Source organism: Triticum dicoccoides, chromosome 7B (assembly GCF_002162155.2).
Source record: "Triticum dicoccoides isolate Atlit2015 ecotype Zavitan chromosome 7B, WEW_v2.0, whole genome shotgun sequence".
In the NCBI taxonomy this organism is placed as follows: domain Eukaryota; kingdom Viridiplantae; phylum Streptophyta; class Magnoliopsida; order Poales; family Poaceae; genus Triticum; species Triticum dicoccoides.
Genome location: NC_041393.1, coordinates 102,885,464 through 102,897,403, shown reverse-complemented (window position 1 = coordinate 102,897,403; position 11,940 = coordinate 102,885,464). Strand labels below are relative to the sequence as shown.

Sequence of the window (11,940 nt, the reverse complement as noted above, 5' to 3'; positions counted from 1 at the left end):
GGTCGACGCGCTCTGAGCGCGAGCGCCCGCGCGGAGGGGAACGGGCCGACGACGGCAGCGAGACGCGGCGCGGGACAGACGGGGGCGCGGTGACCGCGGGTTCGAGTGTGCCCCAGGCGAGCGAGGACGAGGACGGGGACCGTGCGGGAGCGAGGGCAGAGGAGGGAAGGAGAAGGGGTCCTCACGTGCGAGGAGAGAAGGGGACGACGAGGCCTGGTGAGGCCATCGAGGAGGAGGACGAGGAAGCGGGCAACGAAGGCGGTCCAACGAGGTGGTCCGACGACGACGGGCGACGACGTCGGGTCGGGGCGGAGGAGCTTCGGGCGGCGGGGACGAGATGATGTAGAGGCGTCCGACGAGGTGGACGTAGACGGGGGGGTGGCTCCGGCGATCGTGGCTGGCGACGGCGGTTCCGTGCCCCGATCCAGAACGAGCACTGAGGGGGAGGGGATCGGTCTCGATCCAGATCCAGCGAGGGTGGGGGAGAACAAGAGAGACGTGGGGGGGCTCGATCCCGATCCAGGAGTGGATCGGGGGGAGGGAGAGTGGGGGCGCGAGTACGGGGAGTGGGGGGTGTCGGTGACTAGGGTTTCGGCACCAGGGGGTTAAGGGAGTGGGGTGGGCCGGCCGGTTGGGCCTTTGCCCAGTTGGGCTGGTGGCCTGCTGGGCCGAAGCCCAGTGATGGGGGGTTTGCTTTTCCTTTTTTTTTACTTATTTTCTTTAATGTTTTCATTTAAAGTTTCTTTTATTTTAGTTTTATAAAATACCCAGTCAGCACCTAAATTAGTATTACTAATTAGTCCACTGCCACAATTATTTTGGCACACTACTAATTTAGTTTTATTATTATAACTTTATAAAAGGCCTCTAATTAATTGTTTTTGCTGTCATTTCTATTACTTTAGTGCATTTAAATATTTTATTAAAAGATAATTTATCCACCAATATTTACTAAGGATTATTAGACACATTAGGAACAATTTAGTTTTGACTTTTGAAAACTTTAATTGTTTAACTTAAATTCAAATTTTGAATATGAATCGTTTCGAACTAACGCGAGATTATCAACAGTAATCCGAGGTGATGTGGCATCGTTAACGTGGGGTTACTGTAGCCTAATTATCCGGGCATCACACATTACAATAAGAATTATCACAAGGTTGCAATAAAATTATTATCCTTTATAGAGCATATGCCACATTGGAAACAAAGAACAATATCTGATGGCATTATTAAAGAGTGTAAAGTTGACATCAAAGGAGAGTTGCCACATTGAGTGCAACAATTAAGTTATCAGCCTATGAAAAAACATAGAATAGCAAAAAAAAGGTTACATGCACACCTCCTGACTGTAGCTTGGGGCAGCATGAACACGCATAAACCTATCAAGACCTTTGAGACCACCAAATAGACAGAAATTCATGTCAAACTCAGGCTTCAACTGGAAAAAAATGTAGAGACAAGTCAGATAAGTAACAACAAAAAATCAATGAAAAGAAAATGCAGTTGCAAGCAGTGTGGGAACTTAAAACATAGATATAGATTACCGGTAGATTCCCAAAAGAAACTTTGTCAGCTTGAACATCCTTGTTGAGGACAAGAGTTATCAGCTTCTTCGTCCATACATTGATAGGAAAAGGACCATTAGGCAATACGATGCCGAGTCCAGAAAGATCAATCGCGTGAATGTAAAGTAGCTGATAAGAAAAATACAATCGTCATGGTAAACACGAACAAAATCAGATAACATCAAGACAAAAAAGAAGGTAAGAGGAAAGCACCATCACTTACATTGTAGAAGAGAAGGCAACCCCTGGTAGGCTTGCGTTTCAGCAGCGCCTTGTCTAATTTATCAGCAATGAATTTGGACCAATTGAGATTTTTAATACCATTGATGTTGCGCCGCAAGTTGAAAACAATGAAACTAAAGTTCACTGGATGGAACACAAATAATATGAAAGTTACCACACTGACATACAGTAAAGTTATCATGCACACAAGAAAGAAAATGACAGAAGTACATAACCACTTACCAGCACAGCATACCATCTAGGGCTGACTTTGTTGGAGGTGGTCGGGGCAATGATTGTATTCCCAGCAAGCAAAAGCCACATATGCTTGAAAGTATCATCAGCATTTACGGAACCCTTTATGAGATCAACAAGATCAGTCATTTTAGGGGCATATCCAAGTTCGCCGAACAACTCAAGCCCTAACTCAATATCAGCTTCAGTAAGACGGTTGTAAGGGACATCCTACCCTCCACGCGGCACGCCCATAACGCGATGCACATATTCCTCACTAACAGGAAGTCTGCCCCGCCCTGGTACAACAACCTCACGGGAATCGGGATCATAAAGAACAGCAAGCCACACACTGAGATTGTTGAAGAGATGGTCACACTGGATATTGCGAAGGCTTGTGAAGTCCATCTCATCAATGGCAACCTTCCTGTCATCATTCATGTCTTTGCATGCTAAAAGAAGCGAACTGGGTGAGGCTCTGTTCCGCGGAGGAGGGCGCTTCATCTTTTTCGAAGGAACTTCATCAATTCCATCACCATCTCCTTTGCGCTTCCTCGGCATTGTGTCCCTGTCACGTAGGAACGAAATGAAAAGCGAATGAAACAAATTAGATGACATGAAAAACTGATATCACAATTAATATCAACATTTGTAAACGGGTGTTTGACAAAGCAATAAATACAGCTGATAAACTTATCATTGTGGTTCATGGTGACACAAAAAAAGATTATCATGACCATGATAAATAAATCAAGCAAAATGCACTTGGTTTACAGAAGAGAAAATCTGGTTAAAAAACAAAGACGATGCCACATCTGCTGAACTATAGCAAGACAAAATGACACAGGTATATTACAGCATGTGCAACTGATAACTGAGGCACAAATATATTGGTAAGTGAGAAAGGCGGCATCAATTTGATGATGTACATCTAATTTACCCCTGATAAAATTAGCATTGACACATGGTCATTAATAATCACAATAATGATGCCGGTAAGCACACAAAAAACTACCAGACCATCGAATAAGAAATGAGCATTGTGCTGCATGTAGTTAGACTAGAAAAAAACTGGTAAGTACGGTAAGATGATAATGGTAACTGCTTGCACATCATCATTGGGGATATCCAAAACAGTAAAGCACAAAGCGTAAAAATCATGGGGGTGCAGTCCCAAAACACAACCTAATGTGAATGTAGCTGTTTGAAAAACAATTGGTAATCAGAGTGCAATTGCACAGCTCAAAATTACCAACCAATTGGACATTTAGGCACATAAATAACACCAGTCATAAAAATACAGTGTTTCAGCATCTGGTAATTTGAGTGCAATGTCGTTGGCAAGTTCAATACCTTCATCATGATAATTAAACAGAACAAACAACACCGGTAAATAGAGCATCGCAAGCCTCATCGATAAACAGACCGCATCAAACAAATCCAACATAACAACAGAACTTAGGGTTACTGATCAAATCAACATCCACTAAATTGGACATCACAAAATCCATAAACAACAAACACTATTGGATGTCCTAAAAGTCAACATCCACAACACTAACAGAAGGAGGAACACGGGTGGGAAAATCCATAGTAGAACCAACCACACTTATCAACCACGAAAACCTATCGATACCAACCAGCCGACAGATTACGCACAAAATTGAACCGAAATTCACAGCCATCTACAAATGGAACTAGAATGCGACCTAATCTAACCTATTTGGAACAACAACCGACTGGATTAGGATGGTCCGAGCACCAAAAATCAATGGCAGGACATGCCGGCGGAGAAATAGGAAAAGAGAGGGGGTGGGGAATGTGTTCCTCGCCGCCGATTCAGAATCTAGAAGCCGGCCTAAACAATCCTAATCCAATGGGAACTAAAACCGACCGGGTTCGGAGGCTCCGTACACCAAAAATCGACGGCGGAATAGCGGGAACACACCGGCGGAGCAAAACAGGTAGACAAAGGGGGTGGGAAAATGCGTTCCTCACCAGAGATTCAGATGCCGTCCACCGCGAACCGGACCACGCCACCACCAGCAACTGTCGCAGACGAGGGAGAGGGGAGAGAGAGCAGAAACGAAGAGCGGCGCGAGAAGGGGGGAAGAAGTAATGCGGGCGAGGGAAAGACGGGGGAGTGGGGAACGTGGGCATTGGGCGAGAGGGACGGTTCCGGTGGGGCCCGCTTGTCATCATCACACAAAACCTGCAACGGCTATCGCCACGCGCGCTTCGCTCAGAATAGCCTACGCACTTCGTCGGATTACAATCAAGCGGCAACGAGATCGTGCGGATATGACGCAAACGACTAGTCGACTGGTCGTTAGATTTCTCGAAAAGAAAAACATCAGCCCTATTGCCAAACCGCCACAAAGTTGCAAAGAAAAACATCAGCCCTATTGCCAAACCGCCACAAAGTTGCAATAGAATGCCAAAACAAGGGAGATTAGCCCATACCCGGGGCAAGCCTTCATATGTCAAGATCCGTTTAGTGTCACCATGCTACAAACCATGGACCAGAGTCGCCTAAAAAACTATGGACAAGCGTGTTTAGCTAGAGGCACCTTTACTAATCTGAAACGACCAACAACTGACCATAGCGCCAACGAGTGTGTCTTCACCAATTCCCGCACCCGCGTTCACAAATCAACCGAAAGCGCTGATGGTTGCAGTTTTGTCCTCAGGACCCAAGACCAAGCGATCCAAAAGTCATCTCTCAATTTTTCTTGCTGCTAATAACAGGCAGGTGAAACCAACCAACTTGACAGTAGTATATGTATAGTACTCCCTTCGTCCCATAATATAAGAGCGTTTTCGACACTACAGTGTAAAAAACGCTCTTATATTATGGGACGGAGGGAGTAGTATATCTGTGTACATGTTGATTCAGTCTGCAGCCAACTAGCCGAGCATGCGTTTAGATTGTCAACTTACGCTGGGGCGATCTGATTACAGCTCCATCAAATCTGAAGAAAAAGGGACAAAAGATCATACAGCAGAGAAAATTGTCCACTCAGTATTCAAGATCATACAGCATATTCAAGATTTCACAAATTATCGGTACTTCGGCGATCCAAACATGAGCACCATTTAGGACTTCCACTCACCTCTTTCTACAGCTCTACAAACCTATTTTGCTGCCTACCCTTCACCGTACAGCAGCAGCAGCAACAAAGAACCGAGTCCCTCCAACTGCATGCTGGTGCTGCTTATATTGTCCTTATGTTGGTTATCAGTTCCGTTGTGATCGTTCTGCCACTAGTCAGATTGTACCTGTTTTAGCAACTCTAACAAATAATGAAGAAGAAAAATTGACTTGAACTCCTAATATCAAAGTCACATTCTTAGGCAGGGAAATTCCACATTGATGTTAGACCTAATAACCAAAACATTGACATGGCCACCACCAAGCAAGGCAATGTAGATCGTGTTGTTTTGTAGGCAAAGTGATCACGTATGTGAGAACTCCAAGCTGTTGAAACCATGGTCGCTTTGAATTAAGAATGCTGATATGATTACGTATGGGTATGGCTCTGTCAAACCTGAACAGACAAGATATAAGTTTAGACACCAGAGAAGAAATATTGCATAATAGCGTTGTCACATTGGTAATATTGGCCTCAGCCGAATTTGAAAATATGTGACTGCGAACACCCGCTTCAGTGTGCTTAGATTGGAATTTGCAATACAAGTTTGAATACATAGCCAGACAGAGGCAAGACACCATAAATAAACGAGACGTGGAAAACTTAAGTAATACAGAATTGGTACATTTGTGTTGCAGGAGTCCTCATACTACCTAGTATATATGCACCTAGCAGTAACAAACTTCCAACTTAAAAAGAATAAAGAAACTCGAGGTATTGCTAGTGAGAACCAACATACTAGCTGCCGACTGCCATCCTAATAGTACATAAATAATGCACACAAGAAAAGAAAAAACACAAAACTGGGTGGTCTTTACAGAATTCCTAATGCACAATCACCTAATAACTCCTTAAGTTTGAGTACTTAATAGCCTTGTCACATTGGTAATCTTGATTACTGATTTCAACCGAATTCGAAACAAGTGACTGTAAACACTCGCTTTAGTGTGTTTAGAATTGTAGTTTGCACTCAGGCCAGTCAACATACAGAAATGGGTCGTGAAGAACTTGAAGTGGTACCTCCATGTTACAGGACAGCACGAAATCATATACTACCTAGGCACCTAGCAGTATACCAAACTTCTGACTACAAAACATGGAGAGAAACTGGGGCATTGGTAGCAAGAACCAACGCACTAGCTGCTGTCAGCAATCCAAGTACAAAAATGAGTCCCAAAAAGGAAAGAAAAACAAAACTAGGTGCCCTCTCCAATTCATCTTACAGGATTGCTAATACATAATGGCATGAAAACTCCTTAAGTTTCAGTCAATCATCGACCAACATGATTTGCTTTGGGATAAGGAGAAAAACCATGATACTGGGACCTAAGACTGGTGGAGATTGACTGCAATAAATAAGAATTTTATTGCACACATATTTGAGAGTTTACGAGCTAAAAGGAACAAATTATATGTAACTAGGTAGAGGAAGATACATAATAGCATTATCACATTGGAAATATTTATCTAAACTGAATTCGAAACATGCAACTGCAGACACTCGCTCCAGTGTGCCTAGCATCGGAATTTTAAAATAAAAGGTTGGAATACATAGCCAGACAGAGGCACATCAGCATAAAGAAACGAGTCTTGAAAAACTTAATTCCATCCTGGTACAAATTGATGCACATAAAGGAACAAAAAAAAAACTGGCTGTCCCCTCAAATTCATCCTACAAAATTGCTAATACACAATCACCTGAAAACTCTTTAAGATTCATTCAATTATATCAAAACCAATATGATCTGCTTTCAGATTAGGACAACCATCGTATCAAGATCTCAGAGTGGTGGAGATTGACTGCAATAAAAAAAGAATTTCAACTGCATAGTGGAGTTAATTGCAGAAAACTTGTTCACACAATCGACTGTGCTTGTCCAGTTGCGACTTGTCTGTCTGCAGGCGGTCGACAGACAAACAAGGCTTAAGTAAATTTGGAACTAAACCTGTAGGCTCTGGTAGGGTAAAATGGGAGTTCGATGTGCCAGGGTTTATTGCTGGTGATGTCATGGGCTCTATGCACCAACTTGTTTCCTACTACTAATAAAGCTCTAGCTCAAACTCAAAAAAAGTAAAATAGGGGCACTCCTTCATTTTCGATAGAACACAAAGGCTTTTAATGGTTACAATCAGCGTGTACTGTATTCATCCTCAACGAGATCATAACTCTAATAAATACTAGTTGAGAAAAAAAAATGGGGCATGGAAATATGCATCAGCTAGCTAGCTCAACCACATATACGTGAATTTGTAGCTCAGGGTGTTGGCAGCGAGAAACAATACAATCACCTGACAACTCTAAGTTTCAGTCAATCATCTCAACCAATATGATTTGCTTGGAGATTCAGAGCACAACCATGATACTGAGGATCTAACAGTGGTGGAGACAATGACTGCAATAAAGAACAATTTCAGTTGCCCGTGATAAGCACTCCCTTCAATCTTATGAGGTTGATTCAGATAAAACAACATCGCGGTATAACATTTCAGTTGCCTGTGAGCACAAGCTCTTCTTATTTACAGCAGTGACTCAGGATCTTATTTGTGACCATACAGGTTTACCTCGAAACAGCATCGCAAGATAAAATTATACATCTGAAGAAAAAGCGTACAAAATGGGCTGTCTTTGACTTGAGTTGATTTTCTCATGGTGAATCAATTCAAGGTAAACCAGAAATAAAATTGTATTCCTTCCTGCTTTATCTTGATCATCAAAACTACTACTCTAAAATAACTATAATGACCTGGTATTTTTTGCGATTCCAGATTTCCATCAGGGCTCGCTCATGCATAAGCTACTTGTAGTGTACAAGATGATTTCTCCTACTAACCCCATTCTCTTTAAAAGGCGACCGAGACAAACAAGACAAGAAACACAATTATGTTCCCGGGCTTTCTTAGCTTTCCGATGAGCACAATAAATTAAACAGTACTAAATAAAACAAGAATTACCAGTTGCCATAATGAGCATGAAGCAATAGACAAGTCATGTGATAATTATGAAGTGAAGGAGATACTTGGAAGCAATAGAAACTTTACCACTTCATATTCTCCTTGAAGACAACAATGATGGTGGGAAGTTGATATATGCGTATGTCGGATACTTATAGTGCTGTTTCTCATAAACCCTCTGAAGCTGCAACGTCTTGATATCCATTGAGAAATATCCAACAAGGTGATTATTTGGAGATGATGCTTCTATCCTTGTCAAGAGCAAGTACCTCTGTGTTGCGTCTCTGATACAATATTTGTAGCCAGAATCTAGTGAGATTGTCTTCTCCATCTGCCACTGGCTGGGACTCTCGTCTTTGGTCCGTACAGCTGTATAGCTGAGATTGGATGCAAGTCCACCATGGAAACCAAAGATCCCGAGCCTGCCTTCCCCTGCCTCCACAATGGCTATACCTTCCTTGCTCCATTCTCCTGGTGGGAGGTCAGGAGTGGAGAACTCCATGTTCGTGGTGTCAAGCAAGAGCAACTTCTTCATCCCGAATTGCACCCAGTCCCAGTAGAAACAGCCATAAGCATAATGGCGCATGGGAATAAAAGGCTGGACCCTTGACATCTCCTCCATGTCGCCCTCGTCAAGGGCCAAATCACTCAAATCCTTGGATGCAGTAGCTTGCCATTGATCGTTGCTGGAAGAGAAGACAAAGGCAGCCAGACTGGTTTTGCAATATGCCATCAAGATGACTATGAATGTTGTGTCTCCAGCCGCTGCCTCCTCCTCACCGAGGGGAACGAGGAAGCGCTTGCAGCAGGCCTCGGTTACCGGGGGGAAAGGGTGCCCAAGCAAAGCAGCCAGGTCGTGAGGTAGCGGGGGGAGCAGGACGTAGCGCCGGTGCAAGGGGTCGCACACCGCGAGATCTCTGAAGACCGGGGGCTGCCCATGTTTTCCGATGCTGCGGCAGAGGAGGACGCGGCCGTCGCGGACGTCCTGCACGGTCCAGCGGCGGTGGTAGGGGAGGAAGGATAAGGTGAAATCGGCGGCGACGGCGGCCGCGCGAACGGCGGGGGTGGAGGTTAGGGCTGGGTGGAAGCCGTCGCGGTCGAGGAATCCGAGAAGTGGTGGTGCGTGGAGGCAGCGGAAGCAGCGGAGGAAGGACCTGTCGGTGGAGATTCGGCGGAAGGTGAGGCAGACGGCGGAGGCGCGGGCGAGGTCTTGTGGGGTGGGCAGCCGGAGGAAGATCTCGGCGAGGAGCTGGTCGGGCATGTCCGTCATAGGCGACGGCGACGCCATTTTCTTGTTGCTGGTCGTCGCCATTGGATTGGAGTGGGGAACGTAACAGGGCAGAGGAAACCCTCGACCAGAGGGGGAAAGTGACGGGAGCTCCTTTTTTTTTTGGTGAACTAGGGGCTTTATTCATGACTCAAAATCTGAGAAATACAAGCAATATCGGGCAAAACCCCTAACCACACATGGCGACCCACCGCAAGAGACGCAGCTCCTTTCGCTAGTGAGTGGGCCTCAAAATTATTCTTCCTAAATTCAAAATAGAAAATAACAGAAGTAAAATCATTCCTACTAAATTCGATTTCCCTAAGGATAGAAGCATAGACCACCGCTCCACCATCCCTGATATGCGCTATCACCACCTGACAGTCGGAGGCTATCTCCAGGTCTTGTAAGTTCAAATCCCGAGCAAGGGCGAGGGCCTCACTACAGGCTAGTGCTTCCAAGCTTGCTGGATCAATCATGCCATCAATCACCACTGCCGATGCTCCCAGATAACATCCATCTTTATCCCTACATATCACAGCCGCAACTCCCCTTTCTCCCAAGGTGGAAAGAGCCCTATCACAGTTTAGCTTTGCCGCATTCCCCGTCGGTGGTAGCCAAGCTTTGGCGCGGGGCCGTACCGCTCGCCCCAAAGCCGGTCTTGCTGTTCTAGAATCTGCTAACTCAAGGTCATCTAAAAATCTCTTGATGAAGCACATCGTTGACAGCGGACTCTGAAATTCATTGTCGCGAATAGCTTTCCTCCGAGCCCACCAAATCGCCCACTGAAGGAAATATGCCCTAGAGGCAATAATAAAGTTATTATTTATTTCCTTATTTCATGATAAATGTTTATTATTCATGCTAGAATTGTATTAACCGAAAACATAATACATGTGTGAATACATAGACAAATATAGTGTCACTAGTATGTCTCTACTTGACTAGCTCGTTGAATCAAAGATGGTTAAGTTTCCTAGCCATAGACATGAGTTGTCATTTGATTAACGGGATCACATCATTAGGAGAATGATGTGATTGACTTGACCCATTCCGTTAGCTTAGCATTTGATCGTTTAGTATGTTGCTATTGCTTTCTTCATGACTTATACATGTTCCTGTAACTATGAGATTATGCAACTCCCGTTTACCGGAGGAACACTTTGGGTGCTACCAAACGTCACAACGTAACTGGGTGATTATAAAGTAGTACTACAGGTGTCTCCAAAGGTACATGTTGGGTTGGCGTATTTCGAGATTAGGTTTTGTCACTCCGATTGTCGGAGAGGTATCTCTGGGCCCTCTCGGTAATGCACATCACTATAAGCCTTGCAAGCAATGTAGCTAATGAGTTAGTTACAGAATGATGCATTACGTAACGAGTAAAGAGACTTGCCGGTAACGAGATTGAACTAGGTATTGGATACCGACGATCGAATCTCGGGCAAGTAACATACCGATGAAAAAGGGAACAACGTATGTTGTTATGCGGTTTGACCGATAAAGATCTTCGTAGAATATGTGGGAGCCAATATGAGCATCCAGGTTCCGCTATTGGTTATTGACCGAGAATAGTTCTAGGTCATGTCTACATTGTAGTCGAACCCGTAGGGTCTGCACGCTTAAGGTTTCGATGACAGTTATATTATGAGTTTATGAGTTTTGATGTACCGAAGGAGTTCGGAGTCCCGGATGAGATCGGGGACATGATGAGGAGTCTCGAAATGGTCGAAACGTAAAGATCGATATATTGAACGACTATATTCGGAGTTCAGAAAGGTTCCGAGTGATTCGGGTATTTTTCGGAGTACCGGAGAGTTACGGGAATTCGCCGGGGAGTATATGGGCCTTATTGGGCCATACAGGAATAGAGGAGAGAGGCCGAAAAGAAGGAGGCGCGCAGCCCCCCTCTGGTCCTAATTGGACAAGGGGTGTGGCCCCCTTTTCCTTCCTCCTCTCCCCCTCTTTCCCCCTTCTCCTACTCCAACAAGAAAGGAGGGAGTCCTACTCCCGGTGGGAGTAGGACTCCCCTTGGCGCGCCCCTCCTAGGCCGGCCACCCCCTCCCCCCTTGCTCCTTTATATACGGGGGCAGGGGGCACCTCTAGGCACAACAACAATTGATCCCTTGGATCTCTTAGCCGTGTGCGGTGCCCCCCTCCACCATAATCCACCTCGATAATATCGTAGTGGTGCTTAGGCGAAGCCCTGCGTCGGTAGTACATCAAGATCGTCACCATGCCGTCGTGTTGACGGAACTCTCCCTCGACACTCGGCTGGATCGGAGTTCGAGGGACGTCATCGAGCTGCACGTGTGCTAGAACTCGGAGGTGCCGTAGTTTCGGTGCTTGATCGGTCGGGCCATGAAGACGTACGACTACATCAACCGCGTTGTCATAACGCTTCCGCTTTCGGTCTACGAGGGTACGTGGACAACGCTCTCCCCTCTCGTTGCTATGCATCACCATGATCTTGCGTGTGCGTAGGAAATTTTTTGAAGTTACTACGTTCCCCAACAGTGGCATTCGAGCCTAGGTTTTATGCGTT

The 11,940-nt window shown here is 45.1% G+C and overlaps 1 protein-coding gene across 2 annotated transcripts; it reads right to left on the bottom strand.

Annotated features, from left to right (window-relative positions):
* Positions 1-4,976: 4,976 nt before the first annotated feature.
* Positions 4,977-9,501, bottom strand: LOC119338802. Of its 2 annotated transcripts, XR_005164101.1 has the most exons (3): positions 8,216-9,501; positions 7,466-7,569; positions 4,977-5,572 (listed from the first exon to the last, which is right to left on the bottom strand). XR_005164101.1 is itself a non-coding variant. In XM_037611033.1 (2 exons), the coding sequence occupies exon 1, from the start codon at positions 9,438-9,440 to the stop codon at positions 8,220-8,222; it is 1,221 nt and encodes a 406-aa protein (XP_037466930.1). In that variant the 5' UTR covers positions 9,441-9,501; the 3' UTR covers positions 4,977-5,572; positions 8,216-8,219. The 2 variants fall into 2 exon arrangements, 1 of the variants encoding a protein (XP_037466930.1); XM_037611033.1 differs by lacking the exon at positions 7,466-7,569.
* Between the last annotated feature and the right edge of the window lie 2,439 nt (positions 9,502-11,940).